The sequence below is a fragment of the Drosophila miranda genome, chromosome 2 (assembly GCF_003369915.1).
Source record: "Drosophila miranda strain MSH22 chromosome 2, D.miranda_PacBio2.1, whole genome shotgun sequence".
Taxonomy (NCBI): domain Eukaryota; kingdom Metazoa; phylum Arthropoda; class Insecta; order Diptera; family Drosophilidae; genus Drosophila; species Drosophila miranda.
Genome location: NC_046675.1, coordinates 19,431,988 through 19,456,500, shown reverse-complemented (window position 1 = coordinate 19,456,500; position 24,513 = coordinate 19,431,988). Strand labels below are relative to the sequence as shown.

Here is a 24,513-nt window from a genome sequence, read left to right as displayed (position 1 = left end):
AGCTTTTCTAGACGACTGCCTATACAACTGACCATATTTTTTTAAAAGTTTTCCTAAGAATTAATGAAACTAATAAAAGATACCAAAAACAGAATCATACGATATATACCGACAGGCTCCGTTTTTCATTTACTGTTGCGGCTTACGTTTTCAGCCAAAATGTTTCGTTTTCGTTTTAAGGTTCTCCAGTTTTCACATATTTTTGCTGTTTGCACCAAAACGAAAATTGATGTTGTCCAGGCCAATGTTTTCCGAGTCAAATTTGAGGTTGGGTTAAAATAAAATTATTTATAAAGAAAGCAAAAGTTAAATTACCCTGATATAGGTGTCAAGATTATATTAATGCATCAATAAGTTATCTATTTTTTTCTTTTTGCAATTAAAGTTCGTTTCGTTCTATAAAAAGCCGTTTACTGATCATTTCGTCAAAGAAAATGTTTTCGTTTTGAAAACAAATAACTCTTGCGGATTGTGAAAACGGCAGCACCAATTTATGTGTATTCAAAAGTAAATCGGAAAACTTTTGTGAATGTGAAAAAAGGAGCCTGTCTGTATGTATAACATTTTTATTTTTTGGGTTGGAAATACTTAACTGAAGAAAAAAAATTGTTTTTTTATTCTAAATAAACAGTTTCATCACATGAGTGACAATTATATTTCTCAACCGATAGCTACGATATTTTAAGCAAATGGAAATCCTTTTAACGAATACCAGTAATAATGCTCTTACTTTTTCAACACTTAAAATTAAATTTCATGCAGGGTTGCAATTGTTGGAATGTCAATAAATTTACTTTGAATGTCGAGTATGAAGTAGGAAGAAGAAAAGTTGGCCACCTCATCTTTGTCATTCATTAAGTTATTTATATTGAAACTCACGACATGGAAAAAGCAACGTTTTTTTATTTTGTATTCATCGGATATGTTTGGCCAATTGGCAGTGTTATGTTTAACCTGGCGCCAAACACCCAAAAGTGCCTCAAAGAAGACATTCAGGCAAATCAATTGGTAATGGGGGAATACGAAGTTTCTGATGTGCCTGGCCAAATCATCGACTATGTTGTAAGTTTGATCATCATTTTTTAAAACGAAATCGAAACTAAAATTCAATAAAATTAGGCACGGGACACAAAAGGACATATATTGTCACAAAAGGAGCACATTACCAAAGGAAAATTCAGTTTTATGTCAGAAGTATATGACGCCTACGAAATATGCTTCATCTCAAAAGTACCACCACGTATGTAAAACAATGCCTTCTACCCATAAATATTATATAAATAATACTGCTACAGATCAACGAGGGATTCCGCAAGAGGTTTCGCTAGTGACAAAAAAAGGTGTAGAAACAAAAAGCTACGAGGGTGTAAGTCAAACTGATTTTTTTTTAAATGGGTACCACGTTTAGTTTTAAACTCTTATTCTATAGATTGGTGAGGCTTCCAAATTGAAACCTCTTGAAGTCGACCTTAAACGCTTGGAAGACCTTTCCGATTCAATAGTGCGGGATTTTATTCTAATGCGCAAGCGAGAGGAAGAAATGCGTGACACAAATGGTAAAAGTGAAAACAGTCTTCGCCAGTTAAGAATGATAACTTTATAAAAAAAAATTTTAATCTTCTTATTGCAGAAAAAACAAATAGTCGAGTCCTATTCTTTAGCATTTTCAGCATGTGCTGTTTGCTTGGTTTGGCTACGTGGCAAGTCCTGTATCTTCGCAGATATTTTAAAGCAAAAAAACTTATTGAATAGTTTAAAAAACATGAATCCTCTCTTAACTTTCGTTTAAAATAAATTCAAGAATCAATAAAGTACACATGTTTATATATTTTTTTAATATTCCAAGCTCTCCATTTAAAAACATTATTTAAGATGGACGCATTTAACATACATAATTTAAAAACAATACTTTAAGGTACAAGTAATTGGGCCAGTCTACACAAATTCTTGACGTGATTTTTTTAAACGGTTGTTTCCTTTAACAGCAGTGCATTATCATTGTCAAGACTTTTGCAATCTTCATTGTTGCAAGAAAGAATACCATTCTTGTCTTTCATGTCTTTACTCGGGCTGGTAGAGACGGGCTTCATACGTATATAATGCGTATTGGCAACCAAACTGTTCGAAGAACAACAAGTATCAATGTTTGATTGTTCCATCCAAAGGCTATCATCATTCAAGGCTTCATGCCCTAAAACTTTTAACGATTCTGGAACATAAGGGATATGCGCAGAGCCTATAACAATAGAAAATAAATTAGATTTAAATCCATTAAATACCAGTCACTAAAACCACTAAAATTTAAATTTCGTGAATAATAATTTTGTTGGTGTATAATCAAAGACTATAGAATACGGTATTGCATCAGGAACAAATTCCATTCAAATTTTCGTTTGACGCTTCTTGGTATTTAAGCGCGGTGTACTTGTATGTAGTACAATTCACTTTAAGGCTATCTTCGCTTTCCGTCGGCTCCGCTGCCTACTCGGCTTCGGCCTATAACAAATACTCGGTTTTTGGCGAGGCGCATTTTGTCACCGTCTCGGAGAAAATAAGCCTATCATGCCGAGACCTACAATTTGTTATTGCACTATTGCAAATTCCGTTTCGAACCATTCTCTTGTGCAAGAGGATAGACTTTGTGGGTCGCCAAAGAATGTGTATTTGTTGCTGGAAAATTACCGGACCGAAAAGTACGCCGTTTCTGCGCCTTCGTATTTGTTGTGGCCGACAAGGCAGCGGGCCACGGCCAGAGTCGAAGCATATGTATGTGAAAAGAAAAATGAAACCCTGAATGAAAAGCTTTTTGTTCCATCATGCAACATCTTGGTATTGTAAAGTCTTTGGTATAATTAAAAGACTAACTTGTAAGTGGATCAATAAAGTTTAGGCACACCATAATTTTGAGCATACATGTAACACAAAAAATTTTGTTGGATAAAATGTTCAATAAAAAGTTAATAAATCCTATAATGCTTGGGTGCTTTTTTGTAATAATGTTGGGTGAGCCTAGGCATTTTTGATTCCTTACGTTTACATTCATATATGACTGATCTTACACAAATACGCAAATATTTGAAAATTAACTACAATAATATTATTAAATTAATAGTTAAAAAATATAAACGATTTTGAAGGTATATTGTAAATGTTTATTTTCTTAAATTGATCGACAAAAAATAAAAAATATATAAATCCAAAACAAATGTTTAAGAACGGGCTTATGCTGAATTTCTTCCACTGCGAAAAAATAAACGATATTACATTAAATAAAATGAGTTGTCAAATGAATTTATAAAAAAACGTACATATGTAAAAATGTATAAATGACATTTTTTAAAAGAAAACCAACTTTTTTTGGTGCTAAATTGATTTATGATAATGATTTTTTATACCACAGCAAAGGTAACTATGGTCCAAAAGATGGATTTTTTTTAATAATCTGGAAAAAGTTATCTTTAGAAAATAAAAGCTGTCATTTGAAAATTCAACATTTTAGACCTATCCAACCATGTTTATTTTATATCTTTCAAATTTATATTCGTTTCAAAATAATAAAGATGAAACAAATTGAATACAAATTTAACCCAACAATTTTTTTAACAATTCGTTTGCTGAATTTTTGAAAAAGATATTTAATTCAAATGTAAATTCATCTTCTTAGTTTTATTTGAGTTTAATAAAATTAAGCATCGTCCGTCTGTATGTAAAAATATAATTTTCTTTTCTTTCGACTTTTTGTTTTCAAATAAGTTATTTAACTATTTTTGAATCATATTCAAACCCATATTCTTCCGGAATCAAAACCCTCCATCTGCGTAGCTGAATTTTTCGAATTGGAGTATTCCTATTAAGTAAGCCCTTTAATATAAATATTAAAATTCTAGGACTGATACCGAAAAATCGACATATTAGAGATAATGTGCTGTATTTGAAAAGAATGACAAGAATGAAAGAAAAGAATGAAAAGAAGACGACCTTGGAATACTTTTTTTTTTTTTTAGCAAAATCATTTAATAAAAACAAACTGATGTTAATTAATGTTACAACACATAGGGATAACAATTGAGTTTCGTCTTGTGCGAGATGGACAAGCACTTGAGCATACGTTATTAACATTTTCAACATCACCATTCCGAACAAAATGGTCATCACGCCCCAAAGAACGTATTGATAACTTCTGTAAGTTTTCTAACCTAGATTTCAATTGGTCAGGAGGTACAGTTCCTCTCGGTTGTTTTTCAGAGTCAAAATTTCTTGATATTGCTAGCTTTTCACTATCCGAAGGGTCCAATTCCGTATTTTTAATTTCAAAATATCTGTCTTGTGACAGTGTAGGATCAAACGGATTGCGAATTTGGTTTGAGATTGATGTCATCTCAGGATGAGGTGAGTGTGACTCATTGCTTTCTGGAGTATATGGATCATCATGAACATGTTCAATATCTGTGTTGAGATGCTGATGATCGATAGTGCTGATTATTGTGTCTTGGGGGAGCAGAAGGCGCTCCGAAAAAAGCTTGTGTTGGTACGCGGTTGTCTGTATTTTCCCTATATTACGACACATGACGCAATTTAATTCATCAGTTTTTTCCATTTGATCGTCAAATTGCAAAATTGTACTAGGTAATTGTGCACACAAGCACAAGCAGACATTATCAGAGTCAATTACATTAATAGTTATATTCGGAATATTTGAGGGAGTAATTCCTTCTTTATGTTCACTTTGACTTACTTTTAAGGATTCGAATACATTACGTACATCGGTTACATTTGTAAGCTTTGCACTGCTAGGTATGTTTTTACATTCGCATAAAATTTCCAAAAATAATTTATTGGAATAGGGACATATGTTTCTGACTGCGGGTAGAGGTGATGTTGGGAAGTTTTCGCTTTTTGCATAAGTTTGTGTATATGTGCAAACACAAGATCTACAAGTACCTTTGTTTGCCTTTAGACGAACACTTAAGTAAATAGGCTACATGATAAAAGAGAAGAGATAATAATTATTAGACCGATTAAAAACATTTTTCAATATCGCTAAATTCAATTAGTATTACTTATTACACTATGCGACGGAGCTTTTGTACTTTGCACGAGACAAAGTGATGTGATCTAAGTGTGATCTACTCAACCAGGCCTAAACATAATTTTTGTCTCGTACAAAGTACACATTCCAAAAGTTTTATTATGTCGCACTGTGTTATTTATATTAACTGTATATATTTATTTCACGGGATCTTTTGAAAATCTTTATATACAAACCAAATTTAACAAGAATTTTAACACTCCGTGTGAAACTGATGTGTTCAAAAGTAAAAGAAATTTATCACTAACGAGGGGGAACGTTGTGAGTTGCTGCGGACACCGCAGCTCTACATTTATACCCGATACTAAGTCAGTATGGCTCTACTCCGGCAGACGCCGCTAATATTAAACGACACGACAAAGAGTGCGTGCGAGAGAGATAGAATATCAGTCTGAGCGTGACGTCGGGCGCTGCGTAGACACTGCAAATGGATTTGTTCCTTTTGGCTATAAAAATGATCTGATCTGATCCAGACTCAGCAATCTGATAGATATGGTCATCATCTATGATTCTGCGTTTTTAGTTTCGCAACAGATTTTCGTCCTTTGTGGGGGCGGAAGGTGGTGGGGCGAAATTTGGAGATATACGTTTTATAGTGAGATCTAACAGGAGTGCGGATACCAAATTTGGTTACTCTAGCCTTAATAGTCTCTGAGATTTGTGGATGCCCCAGATTTTCGTCCTTTGCGGGGGCGGAAGGGGGTGTGGCGAAATTGTGACACAAAACGGTCAAGGTCCGATATCACAGGAGTGTGGATACCAAATTTGGTTGCTCTAGCTCTTATGGGTTCTGAGAGTTCTGAGTTCTAATTTTACGATCTGGTTAAGATTTTGCACTCTAGAAGATACAGTCATCTTCTACGATTCTGCTTTTTTAGTTTTCTCGTATCGTCGAAATTGTGGATGCCACAGATTTTCGCCATTCGTGGGGGCGGAAGTGGGCGGGGTAAAGTTTTGAAATATTCTTGTAGCAGTGACATATCACAGAAGTCTGGATCTAAAACATCGTTGCTCTAGCTCTTATAGTCTTTGAGCACTAGGCGCTGAAGGGGACGGACAGACGGACGGACGGACAGACGGACAGACAGACATGGCTCAACCGACTTGGCTATTGATGCTGATAAAGAATATATATACTTTATGGGGTCGGAAACGATTCCTTCTGGACGTTACACACATCCACTTTTACCACAAATCTAATATACCCCAATACTCATTTTGAGTATCGGGTATAAAAAAAACAAATGAAGGCCCCAAATCTATCAGAAAAAATCTGTTTGGTTCAAGGCGTCAATATGGTGTTGCATAGTTAGCCGGAGCTATATAAGGTGCTGGTTATAAACTTTGTTTTCTAGCTGCTTGAGACAATCAACCTGAAGCGAAAACGGTTGTATATTTGTACTATTCCGGCAGACTTCCGACCTTCGATTTAATTTTCTTTTTACCCGAATTTGTGCAATTGATTTTTGTGAGGTTTGTTTTATTGCTCTTTTTTCAAGAACATATAAACACAAAATAATTCTATATTCCGCTTAATACGTATTCAAATTTAACAGATTTTTAATGTAATTTTTTGCCGTTTTAATAGGATCTGTGTTGGGTCAATGGTCAATGGTTGGTTAATATTGAGTGGGCAAGTTTTAGAGAATAGAAACAATAAAACCATTTAAAATTATTTCTAGTTCTTCGATATAATATAGAATATACTAGATTTGGCTAAAGACTTCAATGCGTTCATTCATGTATATAAGAATATTCTAAAATATTTCCATGGCGTTAACATCTTTTTTGAACAGACTGTGCACTCTAATATAAATTGCTAGAAATGAATTTCCCGATGAATCCATTCTTGGTGAACCTTTCATTGGGGTACTCCAAGCATCTAAACCGTATTCAAACAGCAGACAAATAAGATAGGAATATAATGTATAATGTGTAAAGTCGTTTAGTTTCCGCGCACCGTTTAATGAAACACATCATATTTAAGTTTACGATCAGCTGGACCAACCAAGTCATTGACAAAATAAACTACAATACAATAGTCATTCTCTGTAAAAATGGTTTTTTCCTATCTACTATTAAGTACATATATGTACAACGTTTAGCTACCCAACGTTTGGTTTTAAGCTTCTCATAGTTATTGAATTTACCTTATGATCTCCCATGCATGCAGATTCACCGATCATGCCATATTTCCATTCATCAATTACGACCATTTCCTTAATTTGGGGACTCATTAAAATACGATCACACCACGCCGGACAACGAGTTGACATATAGTCCATGGGCATGTGTGGGTCCTCTTCAAAAGGATAAGTTGGAAAAAAATTTATCGGGTATTCGTCTAGAGTATCCTTAAGTGGCTCCAATTCTCTGTCATACTTCTTGAGCTAATTAGAGCAAATAATAAAATATAGCCTTACGATCTGCAATAAATAGTTACCCAATCTTCCTTAAACTTCAGTTGATGATCGACATGACTAAATTCCTTCTTTCCTATAGTAAGTACGGTGTCTCCAATTGAATTACGATAATGAACTTTATTGTTTTCAATCCTGGTATCTTCAGCGCGATAGCGATTTAGGTTCTTCGTTAGTTCCTGTTCAAAAAGTTCAAAAATACAGATTCTTAGGTTGATATTGTTAACTTACTTTTACGACGCCGTCGGTATCGCATCTAAAATTGAAATCACCAAATAGGAAATATGGTACTGAACCATTCTTTTCATCCGAATGAAATCTGTTTTAAAATATATGTAATTGAATTGCATTTTTGTATTTAATTATTTATTTAATAGTACCTTTCAATTGTATGAACTAACGCTCTTCTCCTTGTTTTACAATATACAGATGGAAAACTTTCACAAGCAACCAAATTTGATGCATCATGAAAAAGGTGGATATTGACTAGATCGATCACTGTACCATTAATTTCCCAACGTGTGCGCATAAAACCTTTCCGAGACCATTTACACTAAAGCAGGAAAAAAGTTCAAGAATATATATCTTATTGGAATAGATTTAACAGTATTAAACATGCGGAGCCATAGTTGCTTTTTTAATAATATAATTTTTCGTATTTTTGTACATCTAAAAAATGAATTCTGTTAGCAATAGTAATAACTTTTATGATTATGTAGGATTTCAGGATTTAGGATTTAGGGAACTACGCCTAATTCTGTAGATTAGTTCCTAAAAAACACGTGTAAAAAATAATTAGGGAGCGTTGGAAAAATTTCTTTATCAAACACGTCTGATTGCAGTGATAATTCACAAAATACTAACACATTTCTATTGCAAAAATTTAATCCTCTTAAATTTCCACAAAAAGTGAATTCGCCAAAGTTGTTCTATTTACAGTAAATAGAAACAAATATGTACTTATTCTCGTTATGCTATTTCTTGTTTTCGTTTGGTTTCTAGCTGTTTGTGAGCTGTGTGTTTTTATTTATTTGTGTTGTGTTATTTTGAATTATGCAAAATAGAATAAAATCGTGTACAAAAATTTAACATTTTTATACCCGATACTCAAAATGAGTATAGGGGTATATTAGATTTGTGGTGAATGTGGATGTGTGTAACGTCCACAAGAAAGCATTTCCGATCCCATAAAGTACATATATTTTTGATCACCACCAATAGCCGAGTCGATTGAGCCATGTCTGTCCGTCCGTCTGACCGTCCTTCCTTCTGTTCGTCCCTATGAGCGCCTAGTGCTCAGAGACTATAAGAGCTAGAGCAACGACATTTTGTATCCAAACTTCTGTAATATGTCACTGTAACAAGTGTATTTTAACGCTTCACCCCACCCCCACAAAGGTCAAAAATCTGTGACATCCCCAATTTGAAAGATACGAGAAAACCAAAAATGCGGAGTCGAGATGGTAATAGTCAATAGACAATAGTCTTCTAGACTGCAGAATCTATAGAATCTATTATTTTCTTTTTTTTTATTTAAACAATTTATTTTCATGGTCGGCTTTGCCTATCGCAAAAAGTGAGCGCCTAGATCTCAGAGACTATAAGAACTAGAGCAACCAAATTTGGTATCCACACTCCTGTGATATCGAACCTGCACAAGTATTTCAAAATACGCCTCACCCCTTACTCCCCTAGAAAGGAAGAAAATCTGTGGCATCCATAATATTGAAGATACGAAAAAACTACACCTACCAGATAGCCGAATCTGCACCAGATCGGATCATTTTTATAGCCAAAAGGAACTAATCAATTTGCAGTGGCTAGGCAGCGCCGGACGACACTTTCACACACGTTTTCTGTCTCTCCCGCACGCACGTAGCCATACTGACTATGTATTGGGTATAAATGTAGAGTTGCGGTCGCAGCAGCAACTCACAACGTTCGCCCTCGTTGATTTTCAAACCGTGTTAAATCAAAACCGGGTAAGAAAAGACCGTATAAAAACAGAATTTGGTGTTCGCAGCTAGGGCCGCGACTCTACATTTATAGCTGATACTCAGTCAGTAGGGCGCACACTGCACGATGAAGAGTGTGCGAAAGAGAGGGAATAAGTAAGCGCGTGGCTACGCTATCGTAGCCACTGCAATTTCACTTGTTCCTTTTGGCTATAATAATGATCCGATCTGGTTCAAATTTGCAATTTGATGGATATGGTCCTATGTTGTGTTTTTTCGTATCTTCAATATTGTGGATGCCAAAAATCTTTTCTTGTATAGTCTCTGAGATCTAGGCGCTAATCGGGACGGACGGACATACAGACATGGCTATATCGACTAGGCTATCAAGAATATACATACTTTATGGGGTCGGAAATGCTTCCTTCTGGGTGTTACAAGCATCCCCTCAAAGGCAGTACAGCGCGGGATATGCTCCGCGGATGCTTTCCGACGAAACAAACCCCAACAGGACTACGTTGATACTCGCCGGCACTACTCGACACACCAGGACTACATCACCCAGTTCCCTCTGCTTCAAGGAGTACGCAGACCACCAACTTGGTCCACCAACGCTCAAGGTTCTCATCCTGAACCGCAGACGGATACAAACTCCATAGCTCTTATGGAACTGCAAAGGTCAGTAGCGGGCCTCACAACGGGAGCAGCAGGTATCTTGCAATTCCTCGACCAACTGCGTAACGCAGGTACACCAGAAAACCATAATGCTGTCGGACCTAAGGATCGGATGTTGGAACGCCCGTAGCCTTGCTCATAACACTAATGAGCTGGCTCTATTTTTACAGCGTCATTACATTGACATCATGTTAGTGGCTGAAACCTACCTATACCCACGAAAAAACTACACTCTCTACGGATACGAGTGTTACAGAGCCGACCACCCTTCCAACAGGTCTGGAGGAGGACGAGATGTACTCGTTCGGAAGGATATTTCCCACTTTCACCAATACGCTGTGCAATTGGAGCCGATTCAGCTTGCGGCGGTCATGGATTCAACGCTACGCGGAAAAATCCTCATTGCTGCAGCCTGTTTGCGCTGGGCGACGTCCTAAATATCGGTGAGGAGCATGACCTCAGCTCCGACCACCTGTCTCTTATTGCTACATTATCAAAAACTCCGCAGACAATCCCAGCCATGACGAGTCTGTTGAAACCCAACTCAAACATTCCCCTGTTCAAGGAAATTCTGGGTATTTCGCTAGACTTACACACATACTTAAGGACCGCTCAAAATGTAGATGCTGCAGTCGACACTCTTGTGACCAAAATTGACACTTCAAGTGAGATCTAAGGGCTTCTCTGCTCAAGAAACGACTCAGGTACGAGTACATACACACCAATAACCCGCAGGTTGACAGGTTCTTCAGTAGAGTGGCTAACTGGGTAAGGAGGCTACTGCTATCGGAGGCCACAGAAGACGTACACTCAAATTACGCCCTTTGGAAGCTGACAGGACGCTACAAGCGGCAACCTACACCTCGCTTGCCGGTAGGGAATGAATTTTTTACACGGTTTTTTCAGGAACCAATCTACCGTGTAAAAACAGAATTAGGTGTAGTCATTTTCTGCGATTTTCTACGATTCTGCGTTATTTGTTTTCTCGGATCCTAAAAATTGTGGATGCCACAGATTTTTGTCTCTGGTGAAAGTGGGATGTTTTGAAATATACTTGAAACAGTGACATATCACAGAAGTCTAGATATAAAATTTCGTTACTCTAGCTCTTATAGTCTCTGAGCTATAGGCGCTCATAGGGACGGACGGACGGACAGGCATACAGTCATGGCTCAATCGACTCGGCTATTGATGCTGATCAAGAATATATATACTTTATGGGGTCGCAAACGCTTCCTTCCGGACGTTACAGACATCCACTTTCACCACAAATCTAATATACTCCTATACTCATTTTGAGTATCGGGTATACAAATTATCGTAACTAAATTTTGCTTTGACTGTTAGATAAATTGCTCAAACTGTAAAAGCACCATACCATAATTGTATTTTTTTTTTCGTATCTGTGATAATATTTTATATTCAAATACAAATTACACCATTAACAAAAATAAGTAAATAAATAAAGTCATATCTATCATCAAAATTGGCTGGCAAAAACCCTCTAGCTGAACCCTCCACGAGGGTGCCGGCTGGGCAATGGACACTGCATTATCCCGGGCGAGGGTAATGCACTGTCGCTTGCCCTGTCCGGGATAATGCAGTGTCTAGCTAAGGCAATGGTCCATCGTCTTCCTCATCTAAAGTCGGGGGAACTGAACCATGGCCATGGCTAAAGGTGCCAGGCATAAAACGCTAGGGAGTGGTCCCCCCGAAAAATATTAACCAGTATGGATCTTCGGGCCAAACATGGAGGCTCGAAAGGAGCAAACCCGGGTAGGATGTCAACCCAAACGCCGGTGGAAAGCGTGACTGCTACCACCGGCGGGCACGGGGAGGAGCAATCCTCCCTGCGTGTCGCCAGCGGTCACACCTCGGGCATGGCGGGAGCAGGCCATGTCAGTTTTAATACTACTGCCACAAAAACGACGCGTTGCAGGGTGAGCCGCGCGGGTGCCGCTGTCGACACAGACTCGGACCCGGAGAGCGTGCTATCCATTAGCAAGACAGAAGAAGAAAGCCTTCTCCGCTCGCCAGAACCAGGTACCAGCTCCCTGCGTAGGGAAAGGCCGAAGCGTTCCAGGAATGCGATGAAGGCCTCAGTATAAGGCGGCCCTCAAGTTACTCAGCCGGCTCCAGGGCAAGGCGGATATCTCCCAAGAGGAGAAGTCTAAGCTAGCCTGGGCTGAGCAACGGGTAGAGGAGGGTCGCGAACACTACGCACAGCTGCCCCAGATAAAGGCAACAAACGGTGGATTCGCTAACAAGGTGGAAGAGATGTTGGCTACCAAGAGACAACGCTCGATCGAGAGTGCTGCCAAAGACACTCCGGCCAGCAAGCGGCAACACGGGCCCAAGGTGGAAGGGAATCTTATGTCTCATTACAGCACGGATGACCTGACGGTAGTGATGCTGGAAAGCGAGGAAAAGCGCCTTATGGCAGCTTCCTGCTACATGGGACACGACAGGCCCGCTCCACCGGACGAACTTAGGAGTCTGGTGACAGTAGCCGGCTCCAAAAATCTCCAACTCCTCAATGGCGCAGACGCCAACGCCCATCACAATGTGTGGGGTAAGCCCCGACATTAATGATAGAGGTGAGTCACTCCTAGACTTTATCTTATCCACCAACTTAGACGTAGCAAACGTGGGGGAGGAACAGACCTTCGTCTGTCCCACCTCGTCAAACGTGCTAGACCTAACTCTTGTAACGAGAAAGAGTACCTTGGTATCTGACTGGAGAGTCCTCGAAAGACCATCCTTCTCAGACCATAAGTACATTCAGTTCAAGTGCGAATTCAAACACTCTTCGAAGATAACAGTCTATAGAAACCCCCGAAACACAAACTGGGTAAAGTTTAAAAAGACTGTTACTTCGATGCTCGCGAATCCGGGCTCAGTGAAATCCGCGGAGGATATAGTGAAGTCCCTAAAGACCCTATCCAACGAGTTACTGAACGCCTACCATGCATCGTGCAAACCCTCGAGAACGAAGAGGAGGTCCAAGCCACTCTGGTGGAACCGAGATCTCTCTCTCCAAAGGAACAACCTCAAGGAATTCTTCAAGATCGCCAAACAAGCGAACGAAGAGATTATCCATGAGGAATATAAAATCCTACTTAGGAGCTACAATAGGAAATAGGTAAGGCACAAAGGAACTCGTGGAGGACCTTCTGCTCCAACATCGAGAAAGTGCCCGAAACCGCTAGGCTCCGGAAGCTGCTTTCAAAGCAGCCCACAGTACAGAGCCAACTAAAACTAGACAACGGACAGTGGACAGAGGGCAGTAAAGAAGCCCTAACAGCACTAATGGAGGCGCACTTCCCTGGATGCACCGAGGTCACTGACGCCAAGGAGCATCAGGACCTAGCAACTGAGGAACAGCTCCCCCAATAGGTCTGTTAACCACTAAGAGAATCCACTGGGCCATAGACTCCTTCGCGGGCATAAAAGCACCAGGACTGGACGGGATATTCCCGGCCATGATGCAGTTGACCAAAGAGGTTATTACCCCATGGCTCTTCGCAATATACTCAGCATGCCTAAGTACGGGCTATATAATCTATATACGATTTATTCTAGGGGTATCAAAAGTACAAGCAAAGATTCAGGACTGGTCCTCCGGGTGGGGCTGGGGCTGGGGCTGGGGCAGCAGGCCCTTGGGTGGTCCCTGGAGTTGAGCCGCCTTGAAGCCCTTGTACTCGATTTTGCTGATGGCAACCATCTCGTCGAAGGCCTGCTTGGCCAGCCAGTGCAGCACGGGGCTGTTCCACAGCTTGGGATGGTCTGGTGGTTCGTCTGGCCGTGGGGCGCCTTGCTGTTGGCCATCTTGCGGTACCACGACCAGAGGAAGAGGAAGGAGCGCATCTTGTAGCGCCACAAGTGGTTCGGAATGGAGCGTATGATGTCCTGCAGATGGCCGGAGGCGTTGGCGCTCAGGTTCTGCAGGACATTGAAGTCGATCAGGCGGTAGAGGTAGCGCATGTTCTTCAGATACGTGATGTTGTTCTCCTCCAGGGCGACGACGGCCATGCGGAGATAGGCCTCCGAGTAAATGGGCCCCTCGGACGGCTCGAAGTTCCGCTTCACCGTGAAGCCATCGAACCGCTCCAGCTCTTTGGCAATGTCCCGGCCGCAGTCCTGGAAGTCGCTCCACCAACTGGCCCAGCTGCGGTAGTTCCTCGCGGCGTAGACCTTCACCCACTCCTTGGCTATGGTGTGCCGGATGAAGGCATTGTCGTCGGCCTGGGCCCCGTCCTCCACGAAGTGGTACTTGACCGAGTCCGCCATCTGGGACTTCTTGGCACGAATCCGGTAGAGGGGGTATCGCTTGAAGAAGCGCACGGCGTGGGACATCTCCTCCGACTGCGGCAGTTTGCGGCGTCCCCCGCAATGGCTGGCGATGTCCGGCTAACCGGCTTTCTTAAGAGCAAGGAGGAAATACCCAGGCGGCTCGGTGCTGGTATCGCCCCTCAGCTCCTTAATGGAACGTACACTCAGGGAGATACGTGAGTGGGGGAAGAGGTTGGACTCAGAATCAACGCGGACAAGACGGACCTCATTCTCTTTACCAAGAGGTACAAGGTACCGATATAGAACACCCCCCCAAAAATTGAACAAACTAGGCTGACTGCAAAAGCACAGGTGAAATACCAAGGCACAGTACTGGACAGCAAGCTGGCATGGAGACCCAATGTAGTGGAAAGGGTGAAGAAAAAAAACTTGCCTCGACATCAAAACTATCTCATCTCTCGGACCCGAAGACTGCAAAAAGGGAAGGGACCAAGTTAAGCACCTCAACATATATACGGACAGCTCCAAGATGGACGGAGGAGTAGGAGCAGGCTTATTCTGCACAGCCCCTGAGATAAGGCTGTCGTATAAGCTACCGGACCGATGCATCAGAAAAGCAGCAGAGCGCGCACAGCTTATAGAACGAGCCCACGATACGGTAAACCTATTCGTCAACAGCCAAGCGGCAATTAGATCCATGCAGGCGTCCGCGGTCAGTTCCAGAAGTGTCTTGGCGAGTAGGCAGGCACTAGACACCCTAAGCACGACAAAGTCAGTGCGAATCTCTTGGGTTCCCAGCCACCAAGGAATGGCTGACGTCCTGGCTAAGGACGGCGTTGGGCTGGCGAAGGAGAGAACCTAGAATGGGCGGGAATGGGTGTTTCACTTAGAACGCTGCAAAGGGACTTAGAGATGCAGCCCAGACTACAGACCGAAAGCAGGTGGAGGAGTACTACCACCTGAAGAATCACAAGCCGAGACAGCTGAAGGAAATGTGTAGAACCTGGGGTAATCGGCTAACCGGCTTTCTTAAGAGCATGGAGGAAATACCCAGGCGGCTCGGTGCTGGTATCGCTTGAAGATGCCTCCAAGAGGACGCCAGAGGAAGTGCTGTTCACCTCGGTTCTCGTGGACTTTAAAACCACATAGACACTCCCGCGATAGTTCATACCCCTTTATTTATAATCGATTTTCATTTAATTTTTATAATTTTTTATTTTTTTTGGATTCTTGGGCATAAATAAAAGGCATTGGCCGTGTCCCTTACTAAATGTACTTAAATCATTAAGGATCTATAGCTAGCAAATTTTATAACATTTTTCCTTTCTTTTTTGTATTTTCCAGGTGCGTATCCTTGAAGCGACACTGCTGCCTGCCTCAAGTCCTGGATTATTGAGGCGGCCATTGAGTGATGATGATAGTGATGTAAGTCCCCCAAACATCAGTCGTATACCACAACTATTTTAACAGTCAGTTACTTAGTAGTCAACCACCAGAATCTCACATGGTCGCACTCTCCCCGAACTTTTATTTAAACTGTTTTTATACCCGATACGTAAAATGAGTATAGGTTAGGTTAAGGCGGTAGCCGGGAGGGGGGGGGATAAGAGCCTCCCGCCCCCAAGCTCTTTTGGACCTATAAAAGGTCCGTTGTGTTGATAGGGGTATCAAGATTTTTGGTAAAAGTGGATGTATGTAACGTACAGAAGGAAACGTTTCCGACCCCATAAGGTATGTATATTCTTGATCAGCATCAATAGCCAAGTCGATTGAGCCATGTCTGTCTGTCCGTCCGTCCGTCCGTCTGTCCCTCTCTATGAGCGCCGATAGCTTAGAGACTATAAGAGCTAGAGCAACTAATTTTTGTATCCATACTCCTGTTAGATCTCACTGTTACAATTGTATTTCAAAACTTTGCTCCGCCCACTTCCGCCCTCACAAAGGGCAAAAATCTGTGGCATCCACAATTTCAAAGATACGATAAAACAGAAAACCTGCGTTTAATGTATGACTGACTATATCTTCTAGAGTGCAAAATCTGAACAAGATCGTATTATAGACAGAATCAAGAAAAAAAAGTCATTCTCTCTCGCTCTGTCTCTCTCTAACACACACAGCCATACTGACTAAGTATCGGGTATAAATGTAGAGTTGCGGTCTTCGCAGCAACTCACAACGTTCCCCCTCGTTTATTTCAGTGCTTTCGGAGATTGATGACAAGTATTTCTCGATCGGTAGAAGCGGGGGTGGAATCGAAATTTCAAAACGAAATCCGGTGTTCATGCTTTAATTTTAATAAAAGGTCAAGATATGCTTCCATAAGGAGCATCAGGCTCGAACGTGCAACCCAAGTCAATGTGCGATTCATGCTAAGTCCTGACATTTCTCAGAATTCAAGAGTGTGTTACGTATTTTTAATTACGCAAAATAAATAAATACTTACTTCTGGAAAATAGTTTTGCGGGAATTTTGACTTTTCCTTTGTTGCAATTGTTTCAATATTGCCGCAATATATGTGTTTATCTTTTTGGATTTGCTCTTCCCAGTTGTGAGTTAAAAAATTCCATATTTTCAAAGACACTATGTCTATATGAGCGAAGTATAGATTTCCAAGTGCCTATAAGAGACAATATTATGTTTATATAAATTATATAATGTTATATTTATAAAAATTTCAAATAAAGCAAACTGTGTCTTAAAAATAGTTTTGAATCTTTAAAAATACAAAAAAAAATTGTTTAATGTGAAGCGCATTTTTGCTAGACATCTTGCACGGGACAATAATTTCTTGTGGTGATAACAGATACTAAATATACCGTTAGCCGCCGTTGGTCCATTTTTCTTCGATTTTTTTTAAGATAATTGATCTCTACGTTCGATAATAATAAAGGAAACATGGTATTAAACATTTTAAAATATACAGAAAAAATATTGGAAAATAATATATAATAATAATATATATAATTAAAAAATAAAAATGTGATTTTATTCAATAAGAATTTTTTTGGTCTCGGTGGCTTTTTTCCATGGCAACATCCTGTTTGAGATGCCAAGCTTTTTTGGCACCTATTGTTTCAAAAATGAAAAGAGAATTTGGTTTAATCTTTATAATTCGTATTTAATTTTGGTGGCTTAGCGGAAACTGATTGTATGCTATGGCCAGATAGAATTTAGGCGAGATCGATATTCAACCAATGCGCAGAGGGGTTAGCGTATAACTAAAATAGACGACGGCGCCAGATCAAAGTGATTGCCGAAGTGGCGGCGGCAGATCAAGGTAATTGCCGAAGTGGCGGCGGCAGAGAGCCCCTTTAGCGGGAGAACGCATCAGCTCTGCAGAAAGTCAACGTTTTACAACATAGGCGGCTCTCTCTACTCATACAATAATAATGCTTAAAGTTACGGTTATTATATGGTAGTTCTGCGAAATAGAACTATGCGAGAACTAGAGATCGGAGCTGGGTTCAAGAGCCACTTTTGCTGTATCGACAAGACGGAGAAGTTGGTGAGGAATAAAGAAAATAATAATCTAAAAAATAATAAAAAAATAATCTACTTTCTGCGCCAATAGATTAAATGATTTTTCCGGCGTTGACTTGAAAAAGGTCACGTAATTCATCAAAACAGTGATTCAATACATTTCTTTGACATAAACCACGATTTTAAGCAGTTGCTCAACCAAACACAGGCATTAAACATTTAAAACTAGGGTGCCCGCTAACATGACTTGAAACCACAAACTATGTGATGCATACATTTTGGTAAAACAAGACGATAATTTTTAAAATACAAATACAAATACTGCACTTCAAAAACCCCTAAAAATCATTTTTTGTTTTTTTTATTTCCCAATTTTCTTTAAATTTGTTTCGTTATCAGTACTACTTCGTTTTTTATTTTTCCAACATAACTTAAGTATCTTACATCTGGTTGTATTGAACGTTGCAATTCTGAAAAGCAGATAAATGCAGCTATATATTGGACCTAAACATTTTGTAGCTTCACCTTGCCGTCTGGAAAATATTAAGCTTTCAAATGTAATAATTTTTGTGGTATATTTTTCCAAAATTTGAATTTGGACGTTGACATGCAATGACTGCATCTTTCCAGAGGCGATGCATTTACTGCACCATCAAGTGGCCCGTGTGACACCAGCAGTAAACAATCATTTTCGGAATAAACGCTCGCTCGTTAGCCTTCGGCGTTTTGAGAACAATTCGGTGCTTTAACATACACACAAACACACATTTTTGGCAATTAATTTGCCTGTTGCAATAATTCGATGAGTGTAGTGCAATGAACTAACCAATACATACAAATGGAATACAAAGCGGAATACACGGTTAAAGCTAGCTAATTCAACGGCTCGGCATACTTTAGAGGAGCATTCGCTATGATATTATAGGCCGTTCTCGACTGCCCGAGATGCAGCTTTCTCGATTTAGTTGGAACTAAGTTGGAGAAGGTGGGGGAGGAGTAGAACCAACCGACATCAAGATTGTCTCTGTGGTCAAGCATGGCCTTATTCTTGGAAGCGTGATTTCGGATGCTGCAAAATTTAGGATCGGTTATGGTAAAAAGTCATAGCTAGCAGGTGGGAGAATGTGAATAGCTTTATCAGCCTCAACCTCGGATGTAACCATTGCAATTCCTATGAGTATTACATATCTAGATCCTAAATCTCTCTGCTTTTCATCGACATAAAGAAACAAAGGAGAGCCACCAATGTAAAACTGGCTCACCAAAGGCCGTACATTGCAGAGGTGTAGGTCAGCAGGCATTGCCAGGCCAAACATCGTACGTTGCTCCCCATCCCATCGAGCGCTGGTGCATCATCTTCCTCTTCAACGACAGAGGAATCGATACAGCAAGAGGCCGCGATTATCCTTCTAGCAAGCGGATGTTCTAGCTATCCAGCATCTTGCGAAGGAAAAACGTGCATCGTTAGCCAATTTAAAAATTCCGCTCACACCTCTTTTGAGGATTTTCGTCCCACAACGATAGACACAGGCTTACTCAGGAATGGCGCCAGAAGGCAGACGATCAAGAGCAGCAATACAGGAAGCAGATGCACGAGTGCCAGCAGCAGATGGAATAACTGCGATCGGAGAATTAGGAGCTCAAGAATGACTTAGGGACGAAGCCGGTTCAGATCGGCCTTGTGCAGGATATGAATCTTAAAGAACATAATCACCAAAACCAGGAACTGGAGAGAGAACTTTCCGATAACGCAAAACACTATGTATCCACCCTTATCCACGAAATTCAGAGTTCAACATCTGAAATTTCTATCATGCTATATTTTCTTCCCTTTTCTGCAATTACAGAAGTTCCCGATGTTCTGGATGTACTCAGCACAAATAACTTTCGTAATGAAGCGCTTTGTGCATTCGACGATGATCTCAGTATCAATCACCATCAGAGTAGGCATCATCATGAAACAGTTTTCCGCTCGCAAATCGGCTGCTTTGCACATAAAATGCAGACTAATTCGCATATTTACTTTGGGATATTGATCCACGAATCAAGCAGATCTTTATTGTTATTTGGTTTCACATTGTTTTGAGCTTTACTCAAAATATTTGCAATGGGGTTTAAATCTGAAGACTGAACAGACCAATTCATTACATTAAATAAACTGTCTTTCTGGTAAATTTTAGGTTACTGTCGTCCAGACCTCACAAATAACGGTTGACACTTTCGGCGTGTCTGATAAAAACCTCTCATTGACGGACACATTGAGAAAAGGGACTGAAAAGACCCGATCAAATCAAAGATCAAAGACCAAATCTGTTTTTGCTCAACTCGCTCTTCGCTCAAGCAAAGACCGATTTCTTCACTTCTCTTTTGTTCCTGTTTTTCACTGAGCATCTTGCCGCGACCAACGAACAAAGTGTCTTTTTCGTATGTATGCGTGCTTGTAAGTGTGATGCTTATGGCAACTATCAACTTTTGTGAATTCTATACGGTTTGACTATTGGAGCTTAAAATGAATCGTGAAAAGCAAAACTAAAATGTTCGTTTGCCAATTTTGCAAATAAATATACATATTACAATACAATAGCCCAAAAGATGCGGAAAACATGAATAAACATATACACGAAAACAAAAATTAAAAACACTTTACTCAGACACTTTTTTGTTCTGCTCATCTAAAGACACTTTTGCTGTGAGCGCTTGACCAAAGTGTCTCTCTAAGTTGTTATTGTGAGACACGATCGTGTGTCGGGCTCAACCGAAAACACGAAACACATAACACAAGCGAGGAGACAAAAAGTGCTCAGTGAGAGACCGTGTCTGCGTGGTCTTTTTCTGTTTCGTCAATGACGAGACAGCAAAGGGAAAAAGTGTTGACCGTTGTTTGCGAGCTATGCTGTCGTCCTAATAAGGTAGCATCACTCTTTCTTATAGTATATCAACATGACTTGGATCACCTCCATAATACGAAATTCATGACCATACCGTGATTGTTCCTCTGTGTTCAATGGTTTAACATGTGAGTTAGAGAGTTGTATTCTGCATTAGGTAGTCGTCTTTTATAAGACTGACCCATTGATACCAATAAAAAATTTGGCTTTCGTCGGACCACGGGAAGTTTTTCCGAATTCGTTTTGCTATGTAAATACTTTCTAGTCAAAAGTGGAATTGTTCACAGACTACGGGGCACTTAATTTATTTTTTTGCAAGGATCTTTAAGATCCTTTTTTAGCTGTGTGACCGGCTTCAACGGGTCCTTTTTGCTCTCTCCAGCCCATAGTTTTACTGGGAATCATGGTATCACGGGGATATCATGCCCCACCTTAGCATAGGTGTTGTCTTCTGAAATTAATATTTTCATCCTTACACTATTTTCTTCCCTTCAGTGCATTCCACCACCAATAACTACTTCTTTTTAATTCAATCAAGAAGTCAAAATACCACGATCAGAAAAATAAAATTCATTATTCAAAAGCGTTTTTAGTGTTTTTTTTGTTGCTGTTTCCATAAGATCCGTTAGCATTGTAAAAGTAAGCACACTTCTCTTAGAAACTACTTTATTTTACACCAAAGTGCAAAAAATGTTGAATAGTGACCACGTTTTTGCTCTCCGTCATTGTATATTTTTATACCCGAAACTCAAAATGAGTATTGGGGTATATTAGATTTGTGGTAAAAGTGGATGTGTGTAACGTCCAGAAGGAATCGTTTCCGACCCCATAAAGTATATATATTCTTGATCAGCATCAATAGCCGAGTCCATTGAACCCTGTCTGTCTGTCCGTCTGTCCGTCTGTCCGTCCGTCCGTCTGTCCGTCCCCTTCAGCGCCTAGTGCTCACAGACTATAAGAGCTAGAGCAACGATGTTTTGGATCCAGACTTCTGTGATATGTCACTGCTAAAAGAATATTTCAAAACTTTGCACCGCCAACTTCCGCCCCCACGAAGGGCGAAAATCTGTGGCATCCACAAATTCCAAGATACAATAAAACTGAAAATCGTAGAATCGTAAAGGACAACTATATGTTCTAGAGTGTAAAATCTAAACCAGATCGTATAATTATTATAGCCAGAATCAAGAAAACAATTTCATTCTTTCTTGCTCTCTCTCTCTTACACACAGGTTTCATGGTCGGTTTTGCCAATTGCAAAATATGAGTTCAAGGATCTCAGAACCTATAAGATCCAGAGAAACCAAATTTGGTATACACACTTCTGTGATATCGGACCTTGACCGTTTTGTGTCAAAATTTCGACACACTCCCTTCCGACCCCACAAAGGACGAAAATCTGGGGCAACCACAAATCTCAGAGACTATTAACGCTAGAGTAACCAAATCTAGTATCAGCACTCCTGTTAGATCTCACTATAAAACGTATATCTGCCAATTTCGCCCCACCACCTTCCGCCCCCACAAAGGACGAAAATCTGTTGCGAAACTAAAAACGCAGAATCATAGATGATGACCATATCTATCAGATTGCTGAATGTGGATCAGATAATTTTTATAGTCCAAAGGAACAAATCAATTTGCACTGGCTACGCAGCGCTCGACTGATTTTCTGTCTCTCTTGCACGCACTCCTTGTCGTGTCGTTTAATATTAGCGACGTCTGCCGGAGGAGAGCCATACTGACTCACAACGTTCCCCGTCGTTTATTCTCAAACTGGTGGAATACCACCATAACGTATCTATATTAATGTTATCTACTCACTCCTAAGATGGAGGACGGAATAAGGAAAACACTCTCCATTGGTCAGACTTATCAGTTAAGGGTGGGTTTTTGATGCCTGGCATGTGAAGGCCGCTCTCTCCCAATAAGATTAGTACTAGAGCAGGCTAGTAGTATTTGGTAACCTGCCCTATTTACCATTAAGGTAATGGTTGACATATATACCCATGTAAACGAATATTAATAAATTAAACCATTCGATTTATATGTACATGTGTACATATGTGTATATGTATGTAGAAACCGAGTGTACATATACCATCGGGGTATCTAATGGTCGCTTATGAAGTTGCGACTGGCTTTATTTACTTACCGTAAAGTGTTCAGCTGACTTAAAATCTTCATCCAAATATGCATGAACGGATAAATAAGCTGCCATTACACTATCATCACACAAGCATCTGATAAATTCTTGTACGTGTTCCATTGATTTCTCGTAAGTTTTTCCTCCCACTTCTTGAAGGTGTAAAGCTAAAAATTTTGGTTGAATATACGAAACCTTGGAAAGAAATTCGTGTAGCCATGTCTGAAGAAGTCCCTCTGGCTGCATTATGAAATAATTAAAATAATGCTCGTATGTACATGAAAATTTCTAATATACATACATTCTAATAGTGATGTATACATTTATGCAAATGTTCATACAAATGTTAAAATGTAAACAAACCTCTATTTTTCAAATATTTTCTACTTACATCTTCGAATAAACTCCCAACATTAGCTGTTACAAGTAATACTTTGGTATGAACATCCATATTCTATACAGAATCAATTTTCCGGTTACGCTTCACTAAAATATGTTTAATTGCGCTATTCCCATAACATATGTATTTTGATAAGCAAATATGAATACCAATGATGTTTTCTCGATATCTTATCGATACTTCATAAAGTGTATATGCGATGTTTTAAAGAGATAATATCGTTTTTACACCGCGCGTTGTCTATCGATGTCTGAATAGACACAATGACGCAGACTAGGTGTCATTACATTGACGCTGGTTGTTACCTAAAGGGAGAACATCTAGGGGTTACGGTGGGAACTTTTTTCAAGATGTGAAAAACTGATTTCCACTGGCACAAATTGCAGATGACCACAGTTTTCTTTCGAATTGTAAAATTTCACTTAGTGGTAAGGAATAAAATTTATAGGATTATAGGCTCTGCACACTGAGTCCATCCCGGGGGAATGGTGGGATCTTTTGACAGATGTGAAACTCCGATTCACACTGGCACCATCCACCATCCGTCAAAAACAGCTAATGCCAATAACAAGTGCATTAAATTTGCGCGGAAGATTTATTAATTTTTGGTTCTTATAATGGATGATCAAGATGTAGCAATTATTTCGGCCGTGTTTCAACAGCAAAATATGCGAACAGCCCGATAGCAGCAACAGTTCTAGTGATTTTAATCAGTCAGCAGAACAGATACGATCTGCAATCGCAAAATATTGTTTAGACCATAATGCAAATTATAAACTTATTTATTTATATTTCTCAGCACTTCCAATAAATCATTCTGGAATTTTTTTGCGTGTGGATGAGGCTATCTTTTCCTGCCTCATATCATGTTCTTCCTTCTTCCTGTGAAGGTCCTCCTGCTCTTCGAATTGCTCTCTGGCGATCTCTGCCATCCATGAAGTGTCGACTTTTTTGGTTCGCTTTGGCGAGGCCTATGTTGCAAGAAAAGGAGCTGGAGCTACATGATCCGTCCAGATTCGACTCGATAATGTTCGAAAAAAACTCATTATTAAAGAATAAATTATGCTCTAAAAACCGGGCGCAGAAATCCTATAAGGGATATACTGCCGTATTCGTGTGCATGTTGAAAAAGGTTATTTATTTGGAAGTCGTCAGCGATCTTGCTTC

General features: G+C 39.9%; 2 protein-coding genes across 8 annotated transcripts; one reads left to right on the top strand and one right to left on the bottom strand.

The window, feature by feature from the left end:
- The first annotated feature begins 792 nt into the window (after positions 1–792).
- On the top strand, positions 793–1,818 carry LOC108154085 (transmembrane emp24 domain-containing protein bai). Its single transcript, XM_017284199.2, has 5 exons — positions 793–1,062; positions 1,120–1,240; positions 1,296–1,366; positions 1,430–1,556; positions 1,631–1,818. Exons 1-5 carry the CDS (start codon positions 883–885, stop codon positions 1,750–1,752), a joined length of 621 nt encoding a protein of 206 aa, XP_017139688.1. The 5' UTR covers positions 793–882; the 3' UTR covers positions 1,753–1,818.
- LOC108154075 (inositol polyphosphate-5-phosphatase A) lies at positions 1,813–23,508 on the bottom strand. Of its 7 annotated transcripts, none has more exons than XM_017284182.2 (9): positions 23,338–23,507; positions 22,956–23,186; positions 16,876–17,049; positions 7,890–8,062; positions 7,741–7,828; positions 7,533–7,688; positions 7,240–7,479; positions 4,048–4,978; positions 1,813–2,236 (listed from the first exon to the last, which is right to left on the bottom strand). In XM_017284182.2, the coding sequence occupies exons 1-9, from the start codon at positions 23,395–23,397 to the stop codon at positions 1,962–1,964; spliced, it is 2,328 nt and encodes a 775-aa protein (XP_017139671.1). In that variant the 5' UTR covers positions 23,398–23,507; the 3' UTR covers positions 1,813–1,961. The 7 variants fall into 7 exon arrangements, with proteins under 7 accessions (XP_017139671.1, XP_017139667.1, XP_017139668.1 ...); XM_017284178.2 differs by having other exon boundaries at positions 4,942–4,978; positions 23,338–23,503; XM_017284179.2 differs by having other exon boundaries at positions 2,107–2,236; positions 4,736–4,978; positions 23,338–23,503.
- Positions 23,509–24,513: the final 1,005 nt, after the last annotated feature.

Excerpts from the sequence above, each read along its gene's own strand:
- LOC108154075 (XM_017284182.2), bottom strand. The coding sequence starts at position 23,397 with ATGGATGTTCATACCAAAGTATTACTTGTAACAGCTAATGTTGGGAGT. Across the intron at positions 17,050-22,955 it reads AGTCAGCTGAACACTTTACG|GCACTTGGAAATCTATACTT; the intron begins GTAAGTAAATAA and ends TGTCTCTTATAG. Across the intron at positions 7,829-7,889 it reads TTAGTTCATACAATTGAAAG|ATTTCATTCGGATGAAAAGA; the intron begins GTACTATTAAAT and ends ATTTTAAAACAG.
- LOC108154085 (XM_017284199.2), top strand. The coding sequence starts at position 883 with ATGGAAAAAGCAACGTTTTTTTATTTTGTATTCATCGGATATGTTTGG. Across the intron at positions 1,063-1,119 it reads GCCAAATCATCGACTATGTT|GCACGGGACACAAAAGGACA; the intron begins GTAAGTTTGATC and ends CAATAAAATTAG. Across the intron at positions 1,367-1,429 it reads AAACAAAAAGCTACGAGGGT|ATTGGTGAGGCTTCCAAATT; the intron begins GTAAGTCAAACT and ends CTTATTCTATAG.